Below are 14,835 nucleotides of genomic sequence, written 5' to 3' on the forward strand. Positions count from 1 at the left end.
ACAATTTAAAAAGCATATGAAAAAAAAAAACTATATAAGTGCAAATATTTTCTTGTGCTTGTATGCAATGTAAACATATAAATGCACATACACACAATGTATAAATGTATATATGTATATGAGCATATCTGTCACATAGGCACATTTTTGGGCACAATGCGCTGCAGTTCCGGTACAGACAGATCTAAAAAAGCAAGATAGACGAGATAGAACGTACACATCAGGGCTGCATTAAAACATTGCGGGTATTTCGAGATGCCTTAAAAGTTACTCGAATAGAAAAGTTGTCAATGCAAGAGGGAAAAACGGGGTTGAACCAATGCAGTTCCGATTCCAATTATCCATCAGCTTAAACTAAACCCAAAAAACAGCCAACCCAAAACTGGAACCTATCCAGATTTTTTCAAAATGTTTCAATTGCAAATTATAAACTTTTAAGGGAGACCCAGCAGGAAAGCGTAAATATGTTGTAGATGCAACTTTTTGATGGGGATCGAATATAGGAACGCCAAAATTTGAAACAACCTGGGCTGTTAGCTATATAAAGCCAGCCATAAAGCCAGGAAGCTCGATCAAGCCGTAAACCAAACAAGCGACGAATTGTCGTAGCGCTTCGAAGCATTTGGCACTTTCGATCCCTTCAGCTCCAATCTCTCGTTCATTTTTAAAAGCTTATGGAATATCTAACATTTATTAGAATTCTAATATGAGGGGCTTAACAATTGAGGAAATTTATTGGCAGGAGTGCATAAATCGCAATTGCTGTTGCAGCCGTCGTCTTGCGTCTGCTTCAATTTGCTGGTTCACTGCGAACTTTTAAAATATTAATAACAAAGGAATATAAACTTTCAATGAAAACAACGCGCACTGCCTCAATTTGCATGTCTATGACTGTCTGCCCGCCTTTTGCTATGTGTGTGTGTGTGTTTGTGTGTGTGTGAGCATTGTGCTTTCAGGCATGTACATATCTACATATATAAATACTACTGTCTCTGCATAAATGTGGCTGCTGCCATTGGGTCCTGAATCCTGAATCCTGAGTCACTGCTAACTGACTGCCAGAATGACAATCAGAAGCGACTTCCAAGCCGACAACTGGCACACACCCCACAGACACACAAATATGTGTAAATGTACATATGAGTTTGCTGTTACACATACTCGTATATATATACATACATGTATTTGCAGTTAGTCCTTAGTATAAACCAAAGTCTGCAAGCCTTGCACTTCATTTCCATAGACCAAAGAGCAGCTGCCTGGCAGCTGGAGTCCTTGCTGGAGCTCAAATTGGCTTTAAATCGATGCGAATCGCTTAACCAAGCGTTTGCACGTACATTTGGTAGATTTTCTTTTGAAATAGAGCGGATTTTTTTTACACATTTATTTTAATTTTCCCAATTTTTGAAATATCACGAAATGTGAAGCAGAATTATTGGATATCATTCATTTGCTATGCCATTAAATTGATGGCTCGTCCTTTGACGAAGGGCAGAGGTAGTCTTACTTGTAAATTAGGCAGCTGTAGCTGTGGCTAGAATATTGTTTTGCTATTGGCCCAAACTCTTGTGGGCGTGGCATCGTCTAGGTCTCTTATAATTTTGTTGATTTATTAAATAAAATAAATATTAATAGCTCGGAATCACTTTCAAGAACATTTTTATGGCATTTATTTTGAAATGATGCCTAAGCCAATTTCCCAATTGCCCATTTGCCTTCAATTTGTATTTATTCTGACTATAATAGCCAAATTCATCATAAGCCGTGTTAAAATGTAGCTGGATTTGTTAAATTGATTAAATGTCAAGTCCACTGGCAATAAATTGAACATACGAATGTGAATTTAAATATTTCCATGTTTTTCATTTGAATGTGATGTGCAACTCGAGTCGCACGGGGCGTATGCGTTATATGCACAGGAATAAATCATAAGGCAGACACTAGCAACTTCTAACAAACGTCTCTTAACACCCATCAAGATGCGCACACAAACACACGTACACAATTTTGTGCGTGTCAATTAAATTATTAGCCAAAGTTAGAAATTGGCCCGTATTGCGTATACGCAATGTCGACCAAGCAAATTTGTAGCAAATTTTCAAGTCTCAGTGGATATTTGCAAATGGATTGTCTAAATGCAATAATAATTGCTTGATATGTTCGAGTCTAGCTCTGGCAATTGGTGAAATTGAATGCAGAAATTACGCATACGTCGTGTGTGCCAAGGGAATTGCACGCCAAATTCTCGTTAATCAATTAAAAAGAAAACCCTTTTAAAATTAATTTTCATTTCTTGTAGTAAATCTTTAAGGCATAGTTTATAAGCATTTAAGTCGCTGCCACTAAAGTTGTTGTTGACGAGCAAAATGAACCTCCCACCCCATTTAGTTGCCGAAACTCCCACCTGGTCCTGGCCAGGTGCAAGCCGGTCTGTTGTGGCCCCTCAACTCAGCTCAGCTCAGCTCCGGACAGCAGACCCGCCGGCCGGCCGGACGGCAAAGTGTAATTAAATATCCATTTAGTGTACATTACGTTTCCTTTGGCCAACAAACGGGGCCCAAGGACTTGCAGCTGAGTTGGGTAGACACATAATGAATGCTTCGCTCCGCTGTAAGCCCGAGCAAACAGGCTGGAAACCCCTTAAGAGTAAGTAAAGCACCGAATGCAGCCAGAAGTTAGAGCCGGCACGGAGCCGCGCCTGAAGTTTAAAGAGCTGCTCCTTATATCTAAATGAATTTAAAAGTTGGCTCACTTGAAAAACCACTCACGCCGCTTTTGGTCCCGTTTCTGTTTCTGTTTCTGTTCCTGCTCATTATATTTCAGCTATGCTCATCTGTTTTCGATCCTTCCCTCTCATCGTTCATTTGCGGCCGCTTGAGAGTTGCCCGCGGCGGGCCGGACCATTGAACGTGGGTCCGCACCCTGGGACGACTATGCTCCCAGGCGCTCACTCGTTTATTAAAGATTATGCTTATAATGACGTCGACAATGACGACAAGCGGCTAAATGCGCGACCCAAGCAGCGGCTGACCAACCCCAATCCAAGCATCTAACCATCTTCCATCTTCCATCTTGATGTTGATGATTTTCTCAACATTTTCTTCATGCTTTAAGTGTGATTTTTTTCTTCATGCTGTGTGTGTGTGTGTGTGCGTGTGCGTATTACTGGCGTTTTCTTTCTAGCTATCTTGTTCATGCCGTGCTTTATATTATTTTATTTCATGGCTCTCTCGTCGTTTCATATTTTCTTTTTTTTTTCGTCCCCTCCCCCTTACTGCTGAGCCATTAAAGTTGATATTCTCCTTTGTTTATCTTCACTGGACCCGGGACCGTGTTCGTGTTCGTTTTCGGGGCCGCGCTGCCGCTGCAAGGCGTGATGGGGCATGCCGGGGGCGATGGGGGCAGCAGCACGCTTACAACCCACGTTGAGTGTCACGTGATTTGTGAAGCAATTTACCAACTCTTATGCCACTCGAAGCGACGCGTTGCACTGCTTTGCAGTGTCAGGGGCTAAGCTGCCGTAAGTCGCGAGGCGACAACCCTGACAACACTGAAAACAAAAGTATGCGTACAACGTCGTGAATAATGTTACACAATCGAAGCACAGAGAAGGCATTTGTTAAAGTGAGTAACCGATTTAAGGCAATGAACATTTCTGTACCAAATATAAACTAAGCTTTAGGCTAAAAAATGGGAATATAAGGCGAGATACCAAGGTTTGAACCAGTTTCTACTCTCTATATAGTGGGGCTTTACAAAATTATAGTAACAGGCTGCAATGCTCCTTGCGATTGAGCAACAAATGTTTAACGATGCAAAAATTGGGAAAAGTCCAGATTTCGATGGAACATATTTGAAAAGGGAGTTCATAAAATCACAAACAGAAACAGAAATTTAAAATGGGACTGTGCTGCCATTGCAAATAATTTATTGAGCGACATTTCTTACATTAAAACTTTTATGCGAATTTACTTTACGTTGCCCGCAATTTCACAGCGCCTTGTGCATTGTAACGTCGTTTATCTATTAGTATAATGGAGCTTATGGGTCATATGTGGCTTGAAAATTGTGACACTGTCGACACCTCGGCGAACGCTGGAGCCAGCCCCACAAATGACTGCGCGCATTGTGACTCATTGTAAAACCTTTGCGGTGAGCTGGCAGCAGCAGCAGCAGCCCTTTTGGCTCTATTGTGAGCGGTTCTCATGGGGTAGCCATGTCTCAATCGCTCATACAATCAGTCCGATCCCCTGCCTGCTCTGTCCCCTGTCCCATGTAGGACCCTCTCTCTATGGTCACGTTACTTGTGGTAGCCATTGTTTCTCTACTCTGTTTCATTTCTATGTCATTTCCGTCCCCTTTCGCTGCTGCTGCTGCTGTCGCTGCCGCTCGTGGCATTTAGCAGCTAATTTCAACGAGAAAATTTTTGGATCGTGAGATTAGGCGGTGACAAGGAGGCCAAGTTTGCTCGACGTAAGGAGATGGGCCGGGAAAGGCACTACAACCATAAGTCATCCGACCGCTTGCTTGTGCGGCGCTTATGCAAATTTGTGTCAGCTGACAAATGGGGCAGCATTTGCACAATGCCGGCAACCCAACGGGTGGGGTGGAGGGGGATGCACCGGGGGCGATACTGAGAACTAAGAACGAGTCTGAGGACTCCAAACGTCAACGGGACGCTGGGGCGTGTCTATATAAATGTCATTTCTGTTTTATTTTTTTAGTTTTTATTTCTTTACTTCAGACTTTGTTTGGCCTCGTTGATAATTTCTTTTTCCTTTTTTTTTTTTTTTGGTTTATTTTTTATAGTATTTGGGTCGGCCGCTAAGCCCGACATGATAATGACAAAATGCACAATAAAAAATTGTCGCGTGAAGCGAATTTATTTATTTGCATTTTCATCCAGGCAGCAGCAACAAAGGCAACAATAATGAAAGGGCATATAACTAAGTGTAAATAGTTTTCATTAAAGAAGAAAATTAATGAAATTTCTCTGTGCGTGCGTGTGTGTGTGTATGTGGCGTGTGTTGGCTTGTGCGTGTAATTATTATTACTCGTTATTATATAATAAAGTGCGGCATATAATTCACACTTGCACACTTCCACACACACATACATACACACCCATCGGCGGGCATTCGCGTGCCACGCCCACAGCGCGTCCATACGCCCATGTGAGCTCTTATCATCCAGCTGCAAGCCACACTCAGATGAAGACTTTGCTTTTAATTTTTCTTGCTTTTTTTCTGGTGCCAACGACAGGACGCAGCACACACACACGCTCATACACACGCACATACACACGCACATAAAATTATTTTCTTCTTATAATAAGTGTAATAACTTTCATGTGTCGCCCATGTGGAATGTGGCACGAAGCTCAGCGCAAATATGTGCAAGGGCAAAACGAACAATTGAACATAAACAAGGAAGATTGTTTTAGTGGGGAATGCCCTACTGAATGATATCCTAAGCACATGAACGAACTGTTTCTGATATACTTACTATAGCCGAGTTGAATAGTCATTACCGTCTGTCTGTTTCTATGCAAGCTAGTCTCTCTTTATTTCAATGCTATCGTCATTAAACTTTGCATAGGTCCGCCTTTCTGTTACAGGCAGCTCAAATATCGATATCCATCGTATCAGTCTACTATATAATGTTGCATATCTCATAGGAATAATCGGTAGTAAATTTTAAAAGAAAAACGCAAAGGAACAACAATTTTCCTCTCATTAATGAAAGGTATTACATCATCGATGTGTTTTCTAAACTTTTGGTTTCAGTTCCAGTTAATAAGCTGAAAGCAGCCCTCGCATATGCCTGCCTCTTCCTCACTCCATTTTTGCCTCCATCCCTCTCTCTCCCTCCCGTACACACTCTCACTCTCCGTGTGTGTGTAGCACTTAGGGAGCATTGGGTGTGAGTAAGGAGTGAGGAGTGCGTTGTCCTCATTTGGGACTTTGCGCACAAATCCAGCATAAGACAATAAAAACCGTTGTAGGTGAAGTGTAGTTAGTAGTCAGTACGTGTGCGCGCGCGCTTAAAGCTTCATGGGTATTTAAATATAGCAGAAATATTAAATGACAGCCAAAAAGTCAACCTTCGCACAGCAATTGTTCCACTCGTTGCAAATAACCGGCGAGGCATGCAACTGTGGGCGAGGACAGTGGCAGGGTCAGTGGGCAGGCGCTGCTCTGATAGTTAGTCTGGTTTAATTGCCAGCAACAGAATAAGAATAAAAAAACAACAGCAATGTTAAAGGATGCGAATGCCAAAATAAAAAAATAAACAAGTGCAAACTTGAAGCTAAAGAAATCAAACAGATAGGCTGGGGAAGTTGGTTTATAGAGGCACAAAGAAAATAAAACAAAATAATAAACAGAGCAAAACATTTTTCCATTCTGCTATTGGTCCGCTCGCTATTGTGGAATAAATTGGGAATCACTGGAACCAAAAGCTAAAAAAACATTCTTCAAGTTGTCAATTCGTTATTGCCTTTTAAATAGCTATGCTGTATAATAAGTGTGTAATGTTCTCGTTACACTCATTCTACTCGTTACACTCATTTTACTCGTAACACATATTATACTCGCTATAGTTCTTTTCTTGGTTTGACTCTTTTTACCCGATATCCTCATACCCGATATCCTCATTACATTTATTCTATTCGTTACACGTCGTTTACTAGTGCTCCCATTATACTCGTTACACTTAATCTACTCGTTGGACTCGTTGCACACCTTACAATAATTCGACTCGTTAAACTAGTTTAACTCGTTAGACTCGCTTTACTCGTTAAAATCCTACTTCTTGTGGATAAATCAATAAAAAGAAAATAAACCAGATCTTATTTAAGCCAAGCATTAAGAGTTACAGCAATGATTTAAAATTTCATCATCTTATGAGTGTGTGTTATCCCTTTTAAACGAGAGACTGTATGATTCTCGATGTGCATACGCTTGCTTGGTGAATGTATGAGGATTACCCTAGGGCTACCACACAACTACAGAGTAATTCCAACAGTTTCATACAATTTTCCATTGACAATGGGCAAGTCCACAAAGTTAATTACGTTGCTTTTTACCTCTTTCTCTCTCAGTTCCTTTCGATTTCGCAGTCTCGCTCTATCTTCTAATTGCGCTTATTATGCGTTGCCTTATCTTAAATGTCATACAAAACAATATCGTAATTTCAGAGTAATTGCATGTCATCTCTTGGCCTTAGACGCCCTTCCGCCCTTTCTACTTGCCTATTTCTGTTTTTTGTTGTTAACCGGCAATTCACAACTGCAGCTGGTCAGAGCACACACACACAATTGCTGCCTAAATGTGTGTGTATGTGTGTGGCTGTCATTGCATACTTTCGAGCTATGCCGCGCATGTTGTGACTGTGCCTGTCCTTGTTCCGTGTCTGTGTGTGTTTGTACTACTGAGAACTGATCCGAACCTCGTCCATCTTTCATCCTCTGTTCAATTCTTAGTGGTCGCAACTATCTCGCGGACGCAACACACTGAAAACGGGCGCCCATCCAGGGTCGACTTGAGTGGGTCCCACTTACGACTGGGCTACATTTTAAATTTCCTCATGGGCCTGCCCCCCGTGTGAAGTGTGTGTTGAGTAATTACATTAGTAGGCGGTACTCCTTGCCGTAAAAGTTGGGTAAAGTGCATGCAACTTTTTATACCGTGCCAACACTCCAAACAATTTTAAGAAACAATTTAAAAAAGAAAAACGAATAACAAAGTAGCGCAATTTACAAAAGAGCGCTTAATGCACTTACTCTTACTAACCAGATATAATGCGTGGCTTTGCTCACGTCACCTATAGAGAATTTATAAAAATCAAATTTCCTGAGTTCACAAAGTGAAAGAGTATTCGAGTTCCTTATGAACTTTTCACTTGCTAAATTGCTGAATGATTGTTTAATCTATTGCATCTTGAGTTCGGGTTATTGAAAAACAAAACTTAAAATTGTTTGTAAATAAAAAACTTGTATATTCGGTTCTTAAATTGAAAATTTTTTATTCGTAATTAAAAACATATTTTGGCTACTTTTAAAGAACGTCCATGTCTAGATGTACTTCATTTCAAAAACCTGCAATAATAATATTAACTAATGAAATAATAATAATAAAAGTAGACGCTAAATTGAGTTGGGGGGCACAAAGGAATTTAGTTTTTGCCATCTTGAAATCAACTGCCTTTGTTGTTAAATAAATTATGTTATTGTTTGGGTAACATTGTAAATAATATTGTTGGGTATTGTTAGCAATTGTTAAGCTTAAGCTCAACACTTCAGCCACAAGCTCAATGCCCAATGTGGTGACATGTCAAAGGTTTAAAGTCCTTTTGCTGTCTTCATCTGTAATTTTCTTGGGTGTGCCCATAAATAACACGACAATTGGAAAGTTTGCTCCCAACCCGGACCTGTATTACAACTTTATTACGCCAGGTGGCTGCTAAGAGGGGCTGCTTTAAGTAATCCGGAGTACGTATTTTGACTACAGCAGTGGAATTTGTTAAATATATCCACTTGAACCTGCAGCAAATTAAAAGAAACTTGAAAGAAAACTGCGCGCAGCTGTAAACGAAAACTGACTGAACTGGAAATGTAAATATTCTCCCCACCAAAAGCAAGGAAAATAAATAACAGAAAGCCTTATGGACATTTGTTGGCATTCTTTGCATTTATTTTTGAGCGCACAGGTCGAGGGGTCGCCAGACCAATGCGTTTTTTCTTCTTTTTAATCACTTGACCTTTTGCGCGTCGTGTGCTTTTAATTTATTATTTTTACCCAACCGCACTCACAAGTTTTCTTTTATTTTGCTCGATTTGTTTTGTATTTTTTTGTTTTGTTTTCACTTTGTGGCTAAAATGTTAAACTGCATGAAAGAAGAAAATAAATCTTGAAATTGACTTCTTTTCGGAGGGACACCGCGATTTTCTTTTATAAGTAGTTGTTGTTTTTGTTACCTTTTTACAAACTGTCGCCTTTTTGAGTTCTTGCTGACAGCGTGAAAATCAAGATAAATGTTTTTGTTCCTCTTTACGTGCTGCTGATGGTTAAAATGCGAGCTTATTTAATTTTAGGAAGAATTTTATTTAAAGCCCGAAATCTGTGCAAGAACACCAGCTGGCAGCAATGGGGCGAGTAGAGAAAATCAGAGTTTCAGCATTTAATTATTTCTTTACGTCTCTCGGTTGAAATATGATTCTACCAGAGCTTGGTAAAATTGTAATCGATAATTTGTTTCGTTATAAAATTGCAAATTGACAAACTTCTTGTTTGCAGTTGAGCCCCAATCTTGACCTGTTCAGCTAGTTCAAATGTTTTTATATTTCGATATGGGCACTAAAATTGTATTAAACTCATTTACAAATAATTTTCGAAAAGCATTTGGCATTTGACGTCTGTCTATATGGCTTTTCCTGCCACATGCGCGCACATGAAGTCTGACTTATCGCGCTCTTAATCCACACAAAATCACAGAAAATCTCACACTCTGTATACACTCAGAGTTCGCACAAGCTGCGGGTAGCTCACAGCAACACTTCAGACTCTTCAACTGGCCAACCGTTTATGCGATAAAAGTCACGACTTTACTCAAAGCACATATATCTGTGGTAGGATTGTTCACTAAGTTATGATGGTAATAAAAAGGGGCCAAAAATCATATACATGCAAAACATCTACTGTCAACCTTCCTATGCGATTTTCATGAACTCAAGTAAGGATGAACGCATATATTACAAAATTATATTAAGATCTTCTATTGGATCTGTGAAAATGTGAATTGTGCTCGATTGGGCGAGGCAGACACAGGTGCAGGGTATTTTCGCGAGCACTCTCACTTGTTGCTACCATAATGTGGCATAAAACTCATTGCGTATATATAGTATACTGTGCTCCCGATAAATTCACAGACTGAACGTTCTCGTATCGCTCGAAATCATGAAATAGCATAGCGTATGCGTAGTGGTTGCGTGTGTGGTTGCGTGTGTGGGTGGCTGCGGGGTGCCGCGGGTGGACCTTGTGTGTAAATGGGGTTCACCAATGTCGATGGTTACTGTCTGAGTGCTGACTGCTCAGCACTGCTGTGTTCTGCGTGGCATGTTAGACACGGCTTAAAAGCTTAGCGAATAAAACTCAAATTATGCGCTCCGAGCTAGTGAACTCTCTCTCTGTGTGTGTGTATGAGTGTGTGAGTGTGTGAGTGACTTGATGGTTTGACTTGTCTGTGGCTCCTGTTGCTTAGAGCAATTAAACGATAAGCGTAATCTACGGCGTCAATTTGCCAATTGTCGCTCTCACAAGTGCGTGAAGGCGTCAGCGCGGCATTTCAATTAGCCAGAAATCCCCCACAACAACAAGAACAACAAGTACAACAAGAACAACAGCAACAACAACCACATCGACACTAGATATATGTACATAGACATATCCTAGCCTAGCTGCTGCTATTGCAGCACCCGTTCAGCCAACACATTGTGTGTCTGTGAGTCTGAGCGTGTATGTGCTTGTGGCCTTTGCGCATATTTCATGAACTTGAGAACGAGAACAAACACAGCGCACAAATGCCGTTGGAGTGTTCAAGGCAATGGAAGAAGGGGGTTACGGGTGGCACGGGTAGCACGGGTGCGACGACATGGAGTGCGGCCAATTAGCACAAAGGCATTTGACTAAGTACACAAAAGTGTTTCCGTTTAGGCAGCACGTCAAGTGACAATTAGCTAGGCCGCAGTCGGTCCGTGATTCGGTTTACATTTTTGAGAGGCCTCGAGGCCTGCCACGCAGCGACTTAGTACGCGCATAAAGGGCTCAGTCTATCCCTCTCTCTCTCTCTCTCTCTCCCGTTTTATATCTCTACCTATCTCTCTTACTCTCTGTCATCTTCAATATAAGTACATACATCATTTTGATTGTCTTTCTCATTCATTTTTAGCGTTCTATCGCGCAAGCTAAAGCCACATCTGGTCGCCGACACCGTTAAGCAGTATATAAGTCGGGCGCAACGACCAACAAAAAAGGGTTCTCAAGAGCAACAAAATAACATGGAGTTTTTACGTGGTGTCTATGCGTTTATGCAAGTGAGTAGATCATCGGTGAGTGTCAACTGTTTCCATTTTAACAACTGTACTAATCCATATCAACTTGCTCTATTTTTATTCCGGCAAATTTTGGTTCTTGTTTTACCATACATACCACTAAAAACTATATGTTGATTCGATACCATTCGATCAAATTCCTAACTCAAATTCAAACGAAAAAAAAATCTTAAAATAAATTGAAATAAAATACAAATAAATATGTAACTTTTATCTGCCACTATCTTACTTATTACAACTTCTACTACTACCTTTGTAAACGTAACAAACAACCGAAAAAAAACCAAATACAATACAATATGATATAATACTAAAAATAAAATATAATATAATATTGGTTACATCAATGTACATATGTTATACAACATGACAACTCCATGTTTCTTCTCTGCCATCCATGTAATTGTTAACTAAAAACTATAAATATAAACCACAAATAACTCGCAATATGATTAACAAAATGTATATACATATGTATATATATATAACGACATCTGAAAAATCACCTAACTCCGAGCTACGCACAACAACAACGAGATCAAATAAATCGGCGGCAAGAATAGGTTCAAGAATAGCAGTCAAATGCATAAATGGGAAATACAAGAAATAATTCATTTTCTAATATGCAAGGCAATTATAAAACAGCATACATACATATACATATTATAAAAGAAAGTACCCTGAAAAAAAAAACGGAAATATTTAGGTATAATTAATAATATAATAAAACTATAAAGCTGAAACGATCACATCACGAGCGAACTTCAAGCAGAAGCTAAGCTACAATTTGCATGTCTTTCATACGTTACCATTATGAATTACCTAACAAATAACTACCCATTGACTTTCACATCAACTTCATACGTGGACTATATGTATATATATATCTTGTAGGCCTCCTCTTATCCAAAACATTGCCAGTTCAGATGTGATTCTAACTAGCGAGCGAGTGAGCGTGCGTCCTTAAGCATTTCATTAAAGTTGTTCAATTCCAAAATAATAATAATTCAAATAAACAAATAAATTTTATCAAAAAATATTTGAAGAAGCTAACAAAAAATAAAAGAATATTAACAAAACAAAATTACATTTATATATATACATATATATTTATATGTATATTTATATGTATACTTTTATATATATCTAGATATGTATATATATATATATATATATGTATATATATATATGTATATATATATATACATATTTATATGTATACTTTTATATATATCTAGATATGTATATATATATATATATGTATATATGTTTATACAGAAAAGAATTTAAAGAAAAGACAGCGCAAACGACAAAAATTCAACAAAGGACAGACATAAAAAAAATAAACTAAAATAAAGAAAAAAAAACGACCGCTAAGAAAAGAAATAACAACAACAACAACACAACAACAATTGAAAAAAGAATGCGAAAGGCCCGAAAGCGGGTTGCCATCTTCATAAAGCGACCACTTGCCCATTGCCCATTTGCCCATTTGCCCATTGTCCATTGTCCATAACCATAGTCCATTTAATACCCATTGTCCATTTGCCATCCCATTCAGATTCAGATTCAGATTCAGGCAACCATGCCCATAACTCTCTGTCTCTCTCTCTGTCTCTATTACTAAACGCATATATGTATGTACATATATGTGCACATTTATATACATGTTGTCTCTTATTTAATACATAAACACGAACAAATATACCTTCACACACAGAATATGTCCTCTTACCTTGTCTCCATACAAAAACCAATACAATATCCAGCTGTACGTATTTGTCTAGATTTGTGTTCTACTCGTGTTAGTGATTCATCATTTGCTTTTTTTTAATCTCAAACCTTCTTGTAATTGGCTGTATAATTGATATATGCATAGCGGACCTAATTGTGTTTTCCCGATGTCTATTTATTTCAAAAAATTTTTAAAATTGTAGACTTAAACCTAGCTTTTGTGTTGTTTTTTATTTTGTCTTTGTCAACCTTTATGTGTGTGTCTGTGTGAGTGTGTGTGTTGTTCAGTACCTTAAGGCTTATGATTTGTTAAACACATATGCGTGCATAACGTATACGCATAGTTGGGCACAAATATTTTAGTCTCGATACCGTATTGAGCTCTAAGCCGAATCGCAGCAAATGTTTTAAATAAGCAAAATACTTTATATTTATTCTCAAACAAAATAAAACACAACAACATTGATAACGTCGGTAATAAATGACATGAAGATCGACTACAGCAACAGCGGCGGCGGCTGCGAACCGACCCTCAGCCTGGTTAATGATGCGAATGCGGCAACTGCATCAACGATACCAACGACGACGCGCGATACTGAGGCAACAAGTTTAAAGGCAGCGACTACGACACCAACTGTAACTGCAACAGCCACTGCAACTTCAACAAGAGAGCCGCTAGCTGGAGCAGCTGAATCCGTAGAAGTCGGGGCTGCCACAAGCTCAAGGCTAAGGCTAAGGCTGGCCAGCAAGCCAACGTCTGCTCCCAAGCAGAGTCAGAAACATAGTCAGAGCCAGTACCAAAAAGAGACTTTGCATCAGAATCTGGTGATGATGAAGACAGCCAAAGCCACAAGGTCAACGACAGACAACAGTTGAGAGTGCAGCGAAATGTGGGCAGATGTTGCCAAGAGTCACAACAACAACAGCAGGAGCAAATATGCAAATGTTAAGAAACAATGATTCATGATCAATCCACAAAATAATGCGAACCATGTGATAACTCGTATGTATGTGTATATAGGCCGTATACTCATGTATAACAATTATTAACACATGATCGTGACGTGAAACAGAACAAAAACAAAAACCGAAACACAGGGCAACTAACACAGTGGCCTTAGCTTGTGCAACTGAATCAAAACCTAAATCAAAATTCGATAAACGATAAAACATTACCGATAACTGATAAACGATAAGCGATAATCGTCAAACGATAATCAAACCCAAAATCGATCATCGATAACCAATAACTGATAACTAAATCAAACATTAAATCAAATCATCAGAGTGTTATCAAAAATTACAGCATAATATAACCAGCAGCTGCAACTCCAGTAAACATTTAATTAACAGTAACACGTAACAGTTACAGCATCATTTACATTAGCAGTATCTGTAAACGTCAATAACACACACTAAGGCTACGACTGATCTGATTTGCGTGCGTGCGTCGTGCGTGTGTGTGCGTGCCACGCCCACCACCGGCCACCGCGTGCACTCAGAGGGTTGGTTGGTGCCCGCGGTGCCATCCCCCCAAACGCAAAGTGATAGAAAATGGTAATTACAAACAAAACAATTCTAGTCATTAACTATCCTAAATCAAAAAACAAAAAAGAAAGAAAACAAAAAAATAGACCTTAAACTCTGCCCAGCTATCCAAAGTTCATCTCTCTGTCTATCTGTCTCTTTCTCTCTCTCTCTATCTATCTATCTATCTATCTATCTATTTATCGAGCCCCCTTTATCACACTCTTCAAATGCGTTTCCTTTCCTAATTAACAAATAATTGCCTATATTGTAGTTCAGATATTATTAGCTGCAATTTTTTCAAAGTCTTATTGTTTATTCATATTATGCTTTAGCTGCCTATTAGCCGAACCAGCGCCATCTAGCGGCTAATGTTTGTGTTAAATTTCGCATTTGATTTCCCTTTCATTTTGCTTTGTCGCTTCTCTCTCTCTTTCTCTCTCTCTCTCTCTCTCTCTCTTTCT

General features: G+C 39.2%; 1 protein-coding gene across 1 annotated transcript in view; it reads left to right on the top strand.

Moving 5' to 3' along the window:
- Positions 1–14,835, top strand: part of LOC115764364 (innexin shaking-B) — a 55,687-nt gene that overhangs the window by 10,400 nt on the left and 30,452 nt on the right. Inside the window, exon 2 of the mRNA XM_030707326.1 lies at positions 10,948–11,107. Within this exon, the coding sequence (XP_030563186.1) occupies positions 10,948–11,107 (160 nt within the window). The remainder of the gene's footprint in view (positions 1–10,947; positions 11,108–14,835) is intronic.

The sequence above is a fragment of the Drosophila novamexicana genome, unplaced genomic scaffold, assembly GCF_003285875.2.
Source record: "Drosophila novamexicana strain 15010-1031.04,08,12 unplaced genomic scaffold, DnovRS2.1 tig00000820-arrow-pilon, whole genome shotgun sequence".
In the NCBI taxonomy this organism is placed as follows: Eukaryota; Metazoa; Arthropoda; class Insecta; order Diptera; family Drosophilidae; genus Drosophila; species Drosophila novamexicana.